Below are 12,562 nucleotides of genomic sequence, written 5' to 3' on the forward strand. Positions count from 1 at the left end.
ACAACATGATATTCTTTAGGTTTGACAGCATGATATTTCTTAGGTTGTGTCACATGCTTCTTTGGGTGTGCAGTGTTAAAACTCTGTGCATGTGAAGTAAGCCTAATATCATGTGCGTGACCATATTTGAACTGATCATACAATGGCTTGTATGTGATTTTCAAATCATCAACAGGTTCAAATTTATGTGAGGTATCACCCTCATAGCCAAAACCAAACCTTCTGTTTCCAGAAACACCATATATCATAGAAGCAAGATGACTTCTGCCAATACTTCTAGATAGGAACTTTCTGAAGCTCGAGTCATATTCTTTCAGAATATGATTGAGACTAAGAATGGATTTTTCTGATTCAGAAGGAGATCCACTATCTTTGGATAATTTTAAAACTTTTTCCTTCATTTCAGAATTTTCCAATTCCAGCTTCTTAGTTTCAAATTCAAATTGCTTTTTCAGCTTTTTGTATTTGATACTAAGATGAGCCTTGAGTTCCAGAAGTTCAGTCAAACTGGAAACTAACTCATCTCTAGATAGTTCAGAAATACCTCTTCAGAATCTGATTCTGATGTAGATTCTGATCCATCATCCACTGTGGCCATCAGTGCAAAGTTGGCTTGCTCTCCTTCAGAGTCTGATTCTGATTCTGATTCAGAATCATCCCATGTTGCCATAAGACCTTTCTTCTTATGAAACTTCTTCTTGGGATTCTCCTTCTGAAGTTTTGGACATTCATTCTTGAAGTGTCCAGGCTCATTGCACTCATAGCAGACGATCTTCTTCTTGTCAGATCTTCTGCCACCAGAAGATTCTCCTCGTTCAAATTTCTTTGAACTTCTGAAGCTCTTGAACTTCCTTTGCTTGCTCTTCCAGAGTTGATTTACCCTTCTGGAGATCATGGACAGTTCATCTTCTTCTTCTGATTCTGATTCTTCAGAATCTACTTCTTCAGCCTGAAAAGCGTTAGTGCATTTTTTAAAATTAGATTTTAATGCAATAGACTTACCTTTCTTCTGAGGCTCATTTGCATCCAGCTCTATTTCATGGCTTCTCAAGGCACTGATTAGCTCTTCCAAAGAAACCTCATTCAAATTCTTTGCAATCTTGAATGCAGTCACCATTGGGCCCCATCTTCTGGGCAAGCTTTTGATGATCTTCTTTACATGATCAGCCTTGGTGTAGCCTTTGTCCAGAACTCTTAATCCAACAGTTAGCGTTTGAAATCTTGAGAACATCTTCTCAATATCTTCATCATCCTCCATTTTGAAGGCTTCATATTTCTGGATTAGAGCAAGAGCTTTAGTCTCCTTGACTTGAGCATTTCCTTCATGGGTCATCTTCAATGACTCATATATATCATAGGCGGTTTCCCTGTTAGATATCTTCTCATACTCAGCATGAGAGATAGCATTCAGCAAAACAGTCCTACATTTATGATGATTTTTGAATAGCTTCTTTTGATCATCATTCATTTCTTGTCTGGTAAGCCGTACGCCAGTAGCTTTCACTGGATGTTTGTAACCATCCATCAGAAGATCCCATAAGTCACCATCCAGACCAAGGAAGTAACTTTCAAGTTTATCTTTCCAGTATTCAAAGTTTTCACCATCAAATACTGGTGGTCTAGTATAACCATTGTTACCAGTTCCATTGTATTGCTCACCAAAGCCAGATGTAGATGTAGGGTTAAGTTCTTCACCAGCCATCTTTTACTGAAGCGTTTTTCTCTTCCTGAATCTTTTCTAAACACGGTTAAGTGCTTGCACCTTAGAACCGGCGCTCTGATGCCAATTGAAGGATAGAAAAACACTTAGAGGGGGGGGGGGGGGTTGAATAAGTGTAGCTTTAAAACTTGTAAGATAAAAACTATTTGCACAAAGATTTTTATCCTGGTTCGTTGTTAACTAAACTACTCCAGTCCACCCCCTTGGAGTGATTTACCTCACCTGAGGATTTAATCCACTAATCACACTTGATTACAATGGTTTTCCACTTAGACAACTGCTAAGTCTTCTAGAGTATCCTGATCACAACCTGATCACTCTAGGAACAAACTGCTTAGACAACTTCTAAGACTTGCTAGAGTATACTGATCAACAACCTGATCACTCTAGTTCTTACAACTTAATGTAAACAAATTCTTTCAAGAGTTACAATGCTTCTTATAAAGCTATTATCACAACTGTGATTTTCTCTTAAGTTTAAGCTTAAATCTCACTAAGATATTACAACAGCAATGTAGTGAGCTTGATGATGAAGTTTGAGAGCTTTTGAATTTGACAGCGTTTCTGTATAATGCGCAAGTGTTGTATTCAGAATTCGTAACATAGCTTCTCATCAGAACTTCATATTTATAGGCACTTGAGAAGATGACCGTTGGGAGCATTTAATGCTTTGCGTAATCCGTACAGCATAGCATTAAATGTTTCACTCTTTTGTCAACTACCTCGAGCCTTGTTTCCGCTGTGTCTACTGACGTTGCCTTTAATAGCTTCTAACGTTCCTTTTGTCAGTCAGCGTAGCCTGCCACCTTGTACTTGCTTCTGATCTGATGTTTGTGTAAACAATGTTTGAATATCATCAGAGTCAAACAGCTTGGTGCAGAGCATCTTCTTGTCTTCTGACCTTGAAGTGCTTCTGAGCGTGATACCATGAGAACTTCAGTGCTTCTACTTCTGATCTCTAGTTCTTCTGATGCTTCCATAGACCCATGTTCTGATTCTGCTTGACCATCTTCTGATGTCTTGCCAGACCATGTTCTGATGTTGCATGCTGAACCTTCTGAGTCAGTGCTTCTTGCGCTGATTTTGTGCATACTCTTTATATAATTCCTGAAATGGAAATTGCATAGTATTAGAGTACCACTTTACCTCATACAAAATTCATATGCTTGTTATCATCAAAACTAAGAATATTGATCAGAACAAATCTTGTTCTAACATTGCTGAAGGACTTAACCATATGGATAGGGAAAAAGGTTTGAAATCCGTAAGAGTCCTCCTGTTTGCTTGAAGTAATTTCTCAATCTTTAATAATGTCAAATCTTTCAAGTCCTCGTCAGTCAATTCCAATTCTGTAAGAAAATAGATACAGGAATTAAATGGTCTGCATTGTAATGTTTTATTTGAAAATGGCTCAACGATGCAGACCTCGGTTATTTGCCAAATCTCCTTGGAAATGCAAAAGACCATCACCCAGCAAATTCCAACTTTGATTCCATACATGAGCATGTATGTTTATAGTTCCAGAGAGCAGCATAATAACAAACAATTTTCTAAGAAAATGTCTAGAGCCCAATTGACTCGCCTATATAATTGCACCAATATACTCCCTATCATCTTCCAGGAAACCCATCGCAAAGCATGCATCCCTAAAGGATTGATGTTGTGTTTCGCGTACCTTGCGAATGTCTTCATATGTCTGTGGTCCTTTGACAACCGTGAGCATCATTCTTAGATAATATAGTTTTCCAGTAGTTGGCGGAACCCAAATTAGTCTTCCAATAGTGAAGCCTTTTTCCCTAGGCTTCCATGCTCTTTTCTTTTTCTCATAACAAACTTTGAAACAAATTGGGCATATGTCAAATTTTGAGACTCTTCAAACTGTCCATTTGCAATCAACCAAGACGTGAACATAAATTTCGTGACACTTGCCTTTTCAATGACATTTTCCATCCTTTCATGATCAGTGTAGAATAATGTCTTCTCACCCACTAAATGGTAAAACATGTGCTCTGCAGATGGTTTCCTTCCATGAATTTTGTACGAAAAGATCCTCCGACACGCCTCACTGGGCAACATATACCTACAATTAAGGTATTCCTTGATTTCATCAAGTGGTTGTTGTTGTGTCGAGGATGATCGATTTGAAGGAACAACGGAAGCGGTGATCCTATCATATCCTTTATGAATATATTTGAACAAGTACTTTATTTAAGTGCTTTGGTTACACCATTCCATATTAATCTAAGCATGATATTTTAGAAGCAACCGCATGTTATACGGAACGACATACATATTGTCCAATGAGATTTCGTTTTTAATGATAAGTGAGTTTTAGAACTTCTTTTGTATAGCGGAAAACCATATTTATCAACAATAGTTTATTCGTTGAACTTTTTGGGGAAAAACTTGGAGCAACTACTATTTTTCATGCAGGGAGACATCCTTGCAAGACCACAAGGACCATGCATCATGTGTGATTTGACTAATTCGTACAATCTCGAATAAAGAGAAGGGTTTGGAATTTCAACTGAGATGGTGTTGTATATGTCATGCGGTGTTGGATACTTACTTTGTGGATGTAAGAAAAGAAGAATGTGTGTATGTGGCAATTCTCGCTTTTGAAATTCTCTAGTATAGATGACTGCAATTTGTAGGCATAGATGTATTCAAGATGAGTGTAGTAAAAAGCATAGGTGAGAAACGGTAAATTGAATTTCTCATACAATGAGTTTTATATCTTAAATCATAGAGTGGATTGTATCTTGATTTTTGGTACTTTGGCCGACACATGGATACTTTTTATTATAATTTTAAATTTTTTTATGATGTTTTGTAGCGTAAATTAAACCATTGAAATATATATATATATATATATATATATATATATATATATATATATATATATATATATATATATATATATATATATATATATATAGATCTTGTAACTAATTTGATTAATGAGATATAAAATTAGTATTCCTTACAATCAAGTGTAGAAACTAATTCTATAAACAACATAGTAAAACTATTAAAGGAAAAACTCTCAAGACAATTTTAATTAAAACCTAAAACATCTATTAAGCCAAATGAAACCCAAACCCCATTATATTTACAATTCAATTCATTTCATTTCTTTGTTTATTTTACATGTATAATCAACTTTTATTACTAATCAAACATTCACCGATAGAATACACTTTACCAACCCATTTAATGCATCACATGAAGAACCATTTAAAGCCAACCTAATCTCATGCTTCAACTCAAATGCTCTTTTCCTCAATTCCTCCCCTTCTTGATTCACCATAAGTCTTCTAACCACTTTTTCAATCTCATCTCTTTTCATCACATTACACCATTCCAAACCCACCTTCCAAACATGACTCAACAATCTAGCATTTACTCTTTGATCTCCAAAATAAGGCTGACAAATAATTGGTATTCCTTCACACAAACTCTCCAATGTTGAATTCCAACCACAATGACTCCAAAAACCTCCAACAGCTTCATGTGCCAAAACCTCACTTTGAGGTGCCCATTTCACAATACAACCTCTCTCTGCTACACTTACTTTAACATCTTCCGACAACGATTCTAACCACGCCGAAACATCGGTAACTGTCTCGGGTCGAATAACCCAAAGGAAATTTTGCCGGCTGTTACTTAATCCGCAAGCCATTTCAGTAAGCTCTTTCTCTTCCCAACTAGCAATGCTTCCCAAACTTACATATAACACAGATTTTCTTGGTTTGTTGTTTAGCCAAGATATACATCTATCACTTTCTGGCAGAATGCTAATATTATTGGACTCATTGGAAATCATGTGTAGAGGGCCTATGGGGAAGATATTAACATTGTATAGATGTTGAAGATGATTTAGAGATGAATCTTCTAAGGTTTCCACAGTGTTGAATATAACAGCTAAAGGTGTTATTGAAAGTGTTTTAGATATGCCATGTAGAAAATCATGTGGATTTAATAAATTGAAAATAGGTAAATCTTTGAATCGCAACATGTCTAGTTCTGGTACCAAATCCGATGGCTTGGAATCTGTCATGTAACATGTTAATTAGTCATTCATATGAGAATAAATAAATAAAAGTAATAAAGTAGTTGGCTCAAAACTTCAAAAAAATAAGTCTATCGTTAAACGAGTTCAATTGGTAGTTACCAGAAACATTAGATGCAGAGTGAAAATTGGAACTTGCGATATTTTATTTATTCATAATAGAGTTGGGTTAAATGAATTAAGATTAATTTGTTATATATTTAAAAAATAGTGTTTTTTATTTATTTTAGAAACTTAATTTTTATGATTTAAAAAAATAAGAAAAAGTTATTTTAAATTTATTTTTTTAATAATAAAAAAATAACGTTGACATTCAATAACTTAATTTTTATTATTTAAAATTAGTTTAATATTCTTTTTCCTTTTATATCTAATTATTTATGTGAAAAATCGTAGAATTCAATGTTGTTTTGGTTATGGTATTGCTCGGGATCACTCATAAGATCCACATTTCGAGGCCCAAATACAAGCAAAGCACAAAAGACTAGATACGATCTTAGTCATACGAATGCTTTAACCTACAAGTCTTCATTGACACGGTAACTCGCCCATGGAAATACATCGAATTGATGGTTACGCTCGGAGAAGGAAGAGATACTAGAACAATAGACCTGTAGTTTTTGATAAACCCCGACAAGCACGCATACAACTGCATTTTAAGCAGAGCCTTTGCGACAACATTGGACATGGTGGCCTCTCCAGTCCAGTTCAAGATGAAATATCATAACAACCACGACAAACTAGTAACTAGATGTCGTGATTTGGCTAGAGCTTAAGGATACACAAAGCATTGTAGTGTGATAGTGGTGCGAAAGGCAAAGAAAGCACAATGGAGATCAACATGGCCCCCCTGATCAAACAATCGGGGGAAATAACGATCGATCACCAAAGGAAAGGACTAGTAATCCTACCAATTATAGGATAAATTACTTTTAAAGTGATAATTACAAGAGACACCTAGAAAAGAAGGTTGAAACCGACCACAAGACACCGCACCAAGAGGCTAAGTAGTAACGTAGTCGCTTAGTTAAGTACCATTATTCAATATGTGTTAAATTTGTTTTACATTATTATGTAACAATTCCTAATTGCCTTAAAATAACACTTTCTCCAAATTACCTCCTTTATGATCACAAAGGTTGTACACGATTAAGGGATGTTGTCACAAAAATTATAGGTGTACAACTAAAGCAATCAAAACTCCACCATTAAAGTTGCACAAAAAAGACAACAAACCATGAAACAAAATGGTGATTATAGCTCCCGCCTCTTGGTAGCTAGTCATTCTAAGGCTTATACATGAGTCTCCACTACGTCAACTCGAACCAAGTTCGAATTTGGGGGCATGGCAGGGGTATCTCATGAGCATACACTCGAGATTGGGATTCAAACCACCACCCCACCTCGCCGTTTGTGGGATAGCAATTAAAAGCACGACGATGTGCTCTGATATAGGTTTGAGCCTGGTGCTCCTGTTTGAAATCATCCACAACAATAAGGTTCGCTAAGGGTAAGGCGAGAAAGGAAAAACCTTTGGCATCCTTCCTAGGAGCGAGGCTACCAACTACCCTGTCATAATCGGTCGAAGCTACTTCTCTCAAATCCTCAATCACTACCTTCTCTAGAAGTTATAGCAAAAAGAAGATAAGTGCATGAGACAAGCCTTTAAATTTTACCTTGAAAAAGATGAATTTGATGATTCCCTCTATGCAGAGTTTTCTTGAGAAGATGATGCAAAAACGTCGGAGTTCTAGCTAGTGAGAAACTACCGACAAAGACAAGGAGCAACTACAGAGAATAAAGAAATAGCTCTTGAGCATTTGCAAGTGGCGATAGATGGATAATTACCTAGAAACCCTTGTATATATTCTTCAAGCAACCTTCAATCCTTGACACCATGCGTGGGAAAATGTAACCACACCACCAACGATCGAGATCTCACATCAAACTCTTCAAAACGCTTGAGTACTCGAAGATGGAGATGCATCATTATTGACATTCCTAGAGCAATGCGTCGCAACTATGAAATAAGACATTCATTGCACATGTTTCTAATATTATATGCTTCACAACTATCTCGCCTTTTCAAGCAAGGGTCGGATTTGGAGCACACGCGAAAAAGTCCTTGTTCCAACAAGCAAGAACAGGGAGGGGGAGTTGTTATGTACGACTCACAAGGCCCACATGTCGAGTCACAAATAAATGCAAAACACATAAGAATATATACGACCTCAGTCAGGCTTGGAGCACACAATTCCGACCTCTTGCCAACTCTCCATCAACGAATATGGTGATCCACATGAAATGTCGAATCAAGGGGGAACAGTTCTAACCGACCTCTCTATATAAAGCCCTTCACATACTATGACTCAAACATTCTACTCATTCTCACTCACATCTTATAAATTCAGTTGTAATGAAATTAGAGTGTTAATCTTGCAGGGTAACACTCACGCTCTGCTGTACCGAAAATTCATTCCACCTTGCTTGAGTCACATTCCACTCTTATTATTCTTGTATGTAAACAAAGAAAAATACTTGAACCTCTTTAAGCATGAGGCGTTTGGGGGATGATACATACGGGAATGATGTATCCTACTAAGGAAATAACAGAGTCGTATAAAAATTTGGTATTTTTTCTTGTAGAAATTAATTACGTAGGGTCTACTCAAATTTTATGAATGAAATATTTTTGAAAAAGCCGTGCTATTTAGACATCAAAAATAGACACCATATAACAAACACCATATAAAATACATACTAATTAGTCATCAAAGATTCAACGAGAGAAAAATTAAAATTAAAAGTTTTGGAAGATATTATTTTAATCATTTGTTCTTGTCAACCACTTCATTTCATTATTTTATGTCCAAAACTTACTGTTTCAACTAAATTATATTTTTGTTTTTAAATTTTACTTTTGCAACTAATTGTACTTTTATTCTAAATTATACTTTGCAACTAAATTATATCATTTTAAAGGTAATATTTGTGCGAATTCTTTGGCAAACATAGGGCTAACGATTACTGCTTACACTAACTATGTTTACACTAACTAGAGTAGTATTCCTATTTTTTTAGGGCAAATTTTATAAAGAATAAGCTAAGTTTCTTTTCTTTAGGTTCATATCTTCTTGAGAGGGTTTTGGTTTGACCTCCTTCTCCTTTTGTACTGTTTTTTTTTTATATATGATAATCTTATTATTTTAAAAAAAGTTTTTTATGTTCAAAATTTATTTTTTGCATGTGTAAAATAATTATACACTTTTGATGCATGATTATTATTATTTTTTAATTAACAAGTAAATTAGTTTCTAAAATATATTTTATTATTCTAATTATGCATCAATGAGTCAAAGTCAAATTCTATTATTAATTTAAATAATTTTATAAATGATGCATACAAAAAGTAATATTTGTGTATTCGATAAAATATATTTGATCCATATATTTTTATAAACGGTGCTATTGTTATATATGGGGAAAAAATCTATTATTATTCTAAATATTTTTATACCCGAAAATTTACTAGTAATCCATATATGTTTGCAAATGATACCTAAACATAAAAAATATTTGTATATGAAAAAAAAAATTATTATTAATCTAAATATTTTTATATACGAAAATATGATATTTATGATCCAAAAATGGTATACGGAAAAAATTTATATTAATTTAAATATTTTAATATACGAAAAATTTATTACTGATGATCCAGTTATTTTTGTAAATGATATTTAAATATAAATAATATTTGTATACTTGAAAAACTTATTATTGATTTAAATATTTTTATATATAAAAAATTGTATTTATGATCACAAAATTTTGATTAAAAAATGGTCTACAAGAAAAAAATTATTATTGATTTAAACATTTTAATATACGAAAAATTTATTATTAATTCAGATATTTTTTGTAAATAATACCTAAACATAAATAATATTTATATGTGTGGAAAAATTTATTATTGATCTAAATATTTTTAAATACAAAAAATAGTATTTATGATCTAAAAATGGTATACGGAAAAAATTTAATATCTATTTTAAATATTTTTATATACAAAATTTTTTATTATTAATTTAATTTTTTAAAATTTTTTATTTAAAATAAATATATTAAATAAAGAAATGCTCAGTACTGTGTGCGTGTTGCTAATACTATACTGTGTGCGTGTTGCTCTCTGTAACCAAATTATGTTTCGGTTATACCGTATTACTAATATTACTGTGTGCGTGTTGCTCTCTATCCAAATAATGTTTCGGTTTTTGAAATGACAGATACAAAACATTAGGTGAAGATTTCCATGAAAGAAACTTCTTTATATCTATCCAAACATGACACACCCCTATCCACTAGAGACATCTTGCGTGTACAAATAAGTAAACATATTTTAAGTAAGATTTAGGTTTTCACACACAATAAATAAATAAATATAACTTTCAAAGGTGGCATATATTTTATCACATTTTAAGCTTTCATGGTTGAGCAACTACGATTTGTCAAAAACAAAGATCTAAAAAATGAAATTTGCAAAAAAAAAAAAAAAAAAATGAAGTTATATTAATATACACAAACCTTGCAAGGGAAGGTAACCTTTGGTTTGAAGATGAGCACAAACATGATAAGTGAGTATATTAGTAGCACTTGTGGTTCGGAAGACAATACTTGGTAGCTTTAATTCCTTGGCCAATGAATCAATGAAGTGAAAAAATCCATCATAGATAACACAAGCAATCTTTTCACCATGCTTTTCTAATTTTGCTATATGATGAACTAATGACTCCTTAAGCGGAGTTACACAATTGGTATTTAGAGATGAAGCAATATCTATGAAATTCTTGGAAGTGATTTGGGTATTGGATAAACCATCAAAGAAAGGTAGAAAATTGAAATTAGGGTGATTAGAAGGATTAGGTGAATTGAAATGGGTGTGTGCTATGGTGATGAAGAAGCCTTTTGAATGAAGGATTGTGGCTAGTTGAAGCATAGGAGTTATGTGGCCTTTTAATGGTGGTGGTATTAGAACCAAATGGAGCCTAATTTGGTTTTCCATCAATCTTTTGGTAAGAGGTTTGTGGATCATTGGTTGTTTAAATAAATGTATTTTTTAGTTATTGGTATTATTTAAAATGGTTACCTGTCTCATGTTTTGCTTTAACCACGTGTTATAAGTTATTCATTCTCAACCTCACTTTTATTTCAACAAATCATTTTTATTTTTTCAATAGTGACATTCATTGTTTTCTCATGTAGTTAGGCTTACCTTTCTCATTACTAGAGCACATTAGATAAAAATTCATGGAAGCCCACACAAATAAATTTAATTGTTACAATATGCAATGTATTTAGATATATCTATAAACTTGTAATGAGTTACTTAATTCAAAAATGAATACTCATTATATCAACTTAATTATATTAGAAAAATCAAATAACATAAGTATTGTTTAAGCATGAAATATTTAAATTGATTGAACAATTTAAATTAGGTGTACTAAAATACAATCTACATTTTCAAAAAGGTAAGTCAATTACTCAAAAAAAAAACAATAGACACTATAAAAAAAATATTTTTCTTTAAAACATGTTGTCCTATATTCCACTATTTAATATTTGAATGAGCAGGCTTATAAGAGAATACACAATCAGAGATCTATAGAAAAATAGTCATGAGATTAGAACACAATATAACACAAAATTAAGAAGCTTAAAAAAAAAAAAAAACACAAAATTAAGAAATAAAGTTGGACTAAAATATAGGTGGATGTTTACCCACTAAATGTTGTGAAAAAACTTCTTTAAAAACATTAGTTATGGTAGATATATTATATTTAACCTTGCTATGAATTAATATTTTAAGATTTTTTTAGTTTTGAATCTAGAGAATTTGACCATGATTAAAAACATCTTTTGTGAATATAAATAGTATAGGTGAATTATTAGCCATGAGACTTGTTAATTCTCATATAAAATGAAACAATAAATAGAAATTGTCTTCTCACCAGGTTGATTGACCATGGTGATTGCAAAAGAGACATAAATATCAATGCAACATGGGTCTTGTTAATCAATGCCCTCAGAGCAATGGTTAAGCATTCTAAAAAAAGAAAATATTTTATAGAAAATTTAATATTTTAATTTTCAAGGTATTAAATACGCAGATTATCGAGATAAATTTGCTATTTTAAAGTCTTAACCATTGCCTTGAGGGCACTGATTAGCATTATCCATGAAATATAAATGATATTCCAAATGTTTTTTCCAAAAATTATTTTAAATTCAACGACATCATTAGCAAGTCTAGTCACCATGAGTCTTGTACTATTGCATAATCTTTTATATTGATCCAAATTTTGCAATAACATAGAAGTTGTGTCTTTCAATTTGATCGAATGATTAGACAACTAATAATTTTTTCATGCAATTCAAGAATTCATGAGTTAAATGCTCAAATGCATCAAAGTCATTAGCTTCATATCTATCAACTGAATAACTGTTTAGATATTCCTTTTCATCTCCTACAAGACAAAACAATTGGTTAGAATGAACACCTATAGAACTATTAATACTAGTTTGTCGGAATATAAAAAATATATATGCAATAAAGTACCTTAAATGAGCTTTGTGATGTACTCGTTTATATCATCTACAATCTCAATAGTTGAAGCACATATTGCCCTACTTTAAAGATAATTATAATTTTTGAAGTTATTAACCAGGTTAGGAAGGGTTTGGTCTTTCTTCTCCTACTGAGAAGTCTT

The 12,562-nt window shown here is 32.7% G+C and overlaps 1 protein-coding gene across 1 annotated transcript; it reads right to left on the reverse strand.

Moving 5' to 3' along the window:
* Positions 1-4,667: 4,667 nt before the first annotated feature.
* On the reverse strand, positions 4,668-10,900 carry LOC131636031 (UDP-glucose iridoid glucosyltransferase-like). Its single transcript, XM_058906676.1, has 2 exons — positions 10,377-10,900; positions 4,668-5,773 (listed from the first exon to the last, which is right to left on the reverse strand). The coding sequence occupies exons 1-2, from the start codon at positions 10,882-10,884 to the stop codon at positions 4,896-4,898; spliced, it is 1,386 nt and encodes a 461-aa protein (XP_058762659.1). The 5' UTR covers positions 10,885-10,900; the 3' UTR covers positions 4,668-4,895.
* Between the last annotated feature and the right edge of the window lie 1,662 nt (positions 10,901-12,562).

Source organism: Vicia villosa, unplaced genomic scaffold (genome assembly GCF_029867415.1).
Source record: "Vicia villosa cultivar HV-30 ecotype Madison, WI unplaced genomic scaffold, Vvil1.0 ctg.001617F_1_1, whole genome shotgun sequence".
Taxonomy (NCBI): Eukaryota; Viridiplantae; Streptophyta; class Magnoliopsida; order Fabales; family Fabaceae; genus Vicia; species Vicia villosa.

Excerpts from the sequence above, each read along its gene's own strand:
- LOC131636031 (XM_058906676.1), bottom strand. The coding sequence starts at position 10,884 with ATGATCCACAAACCTCTTACCAAAAGATTGATGGAAAACCAAATTAGG. Across the intron at positions 5,774-10,376 it reads AGGTTACCTTCCCTTGCAAG|ATTCCAAGCCATCGGATTTG; the intron begins GTTTGTGTATAT and ends GTTACATGACAG.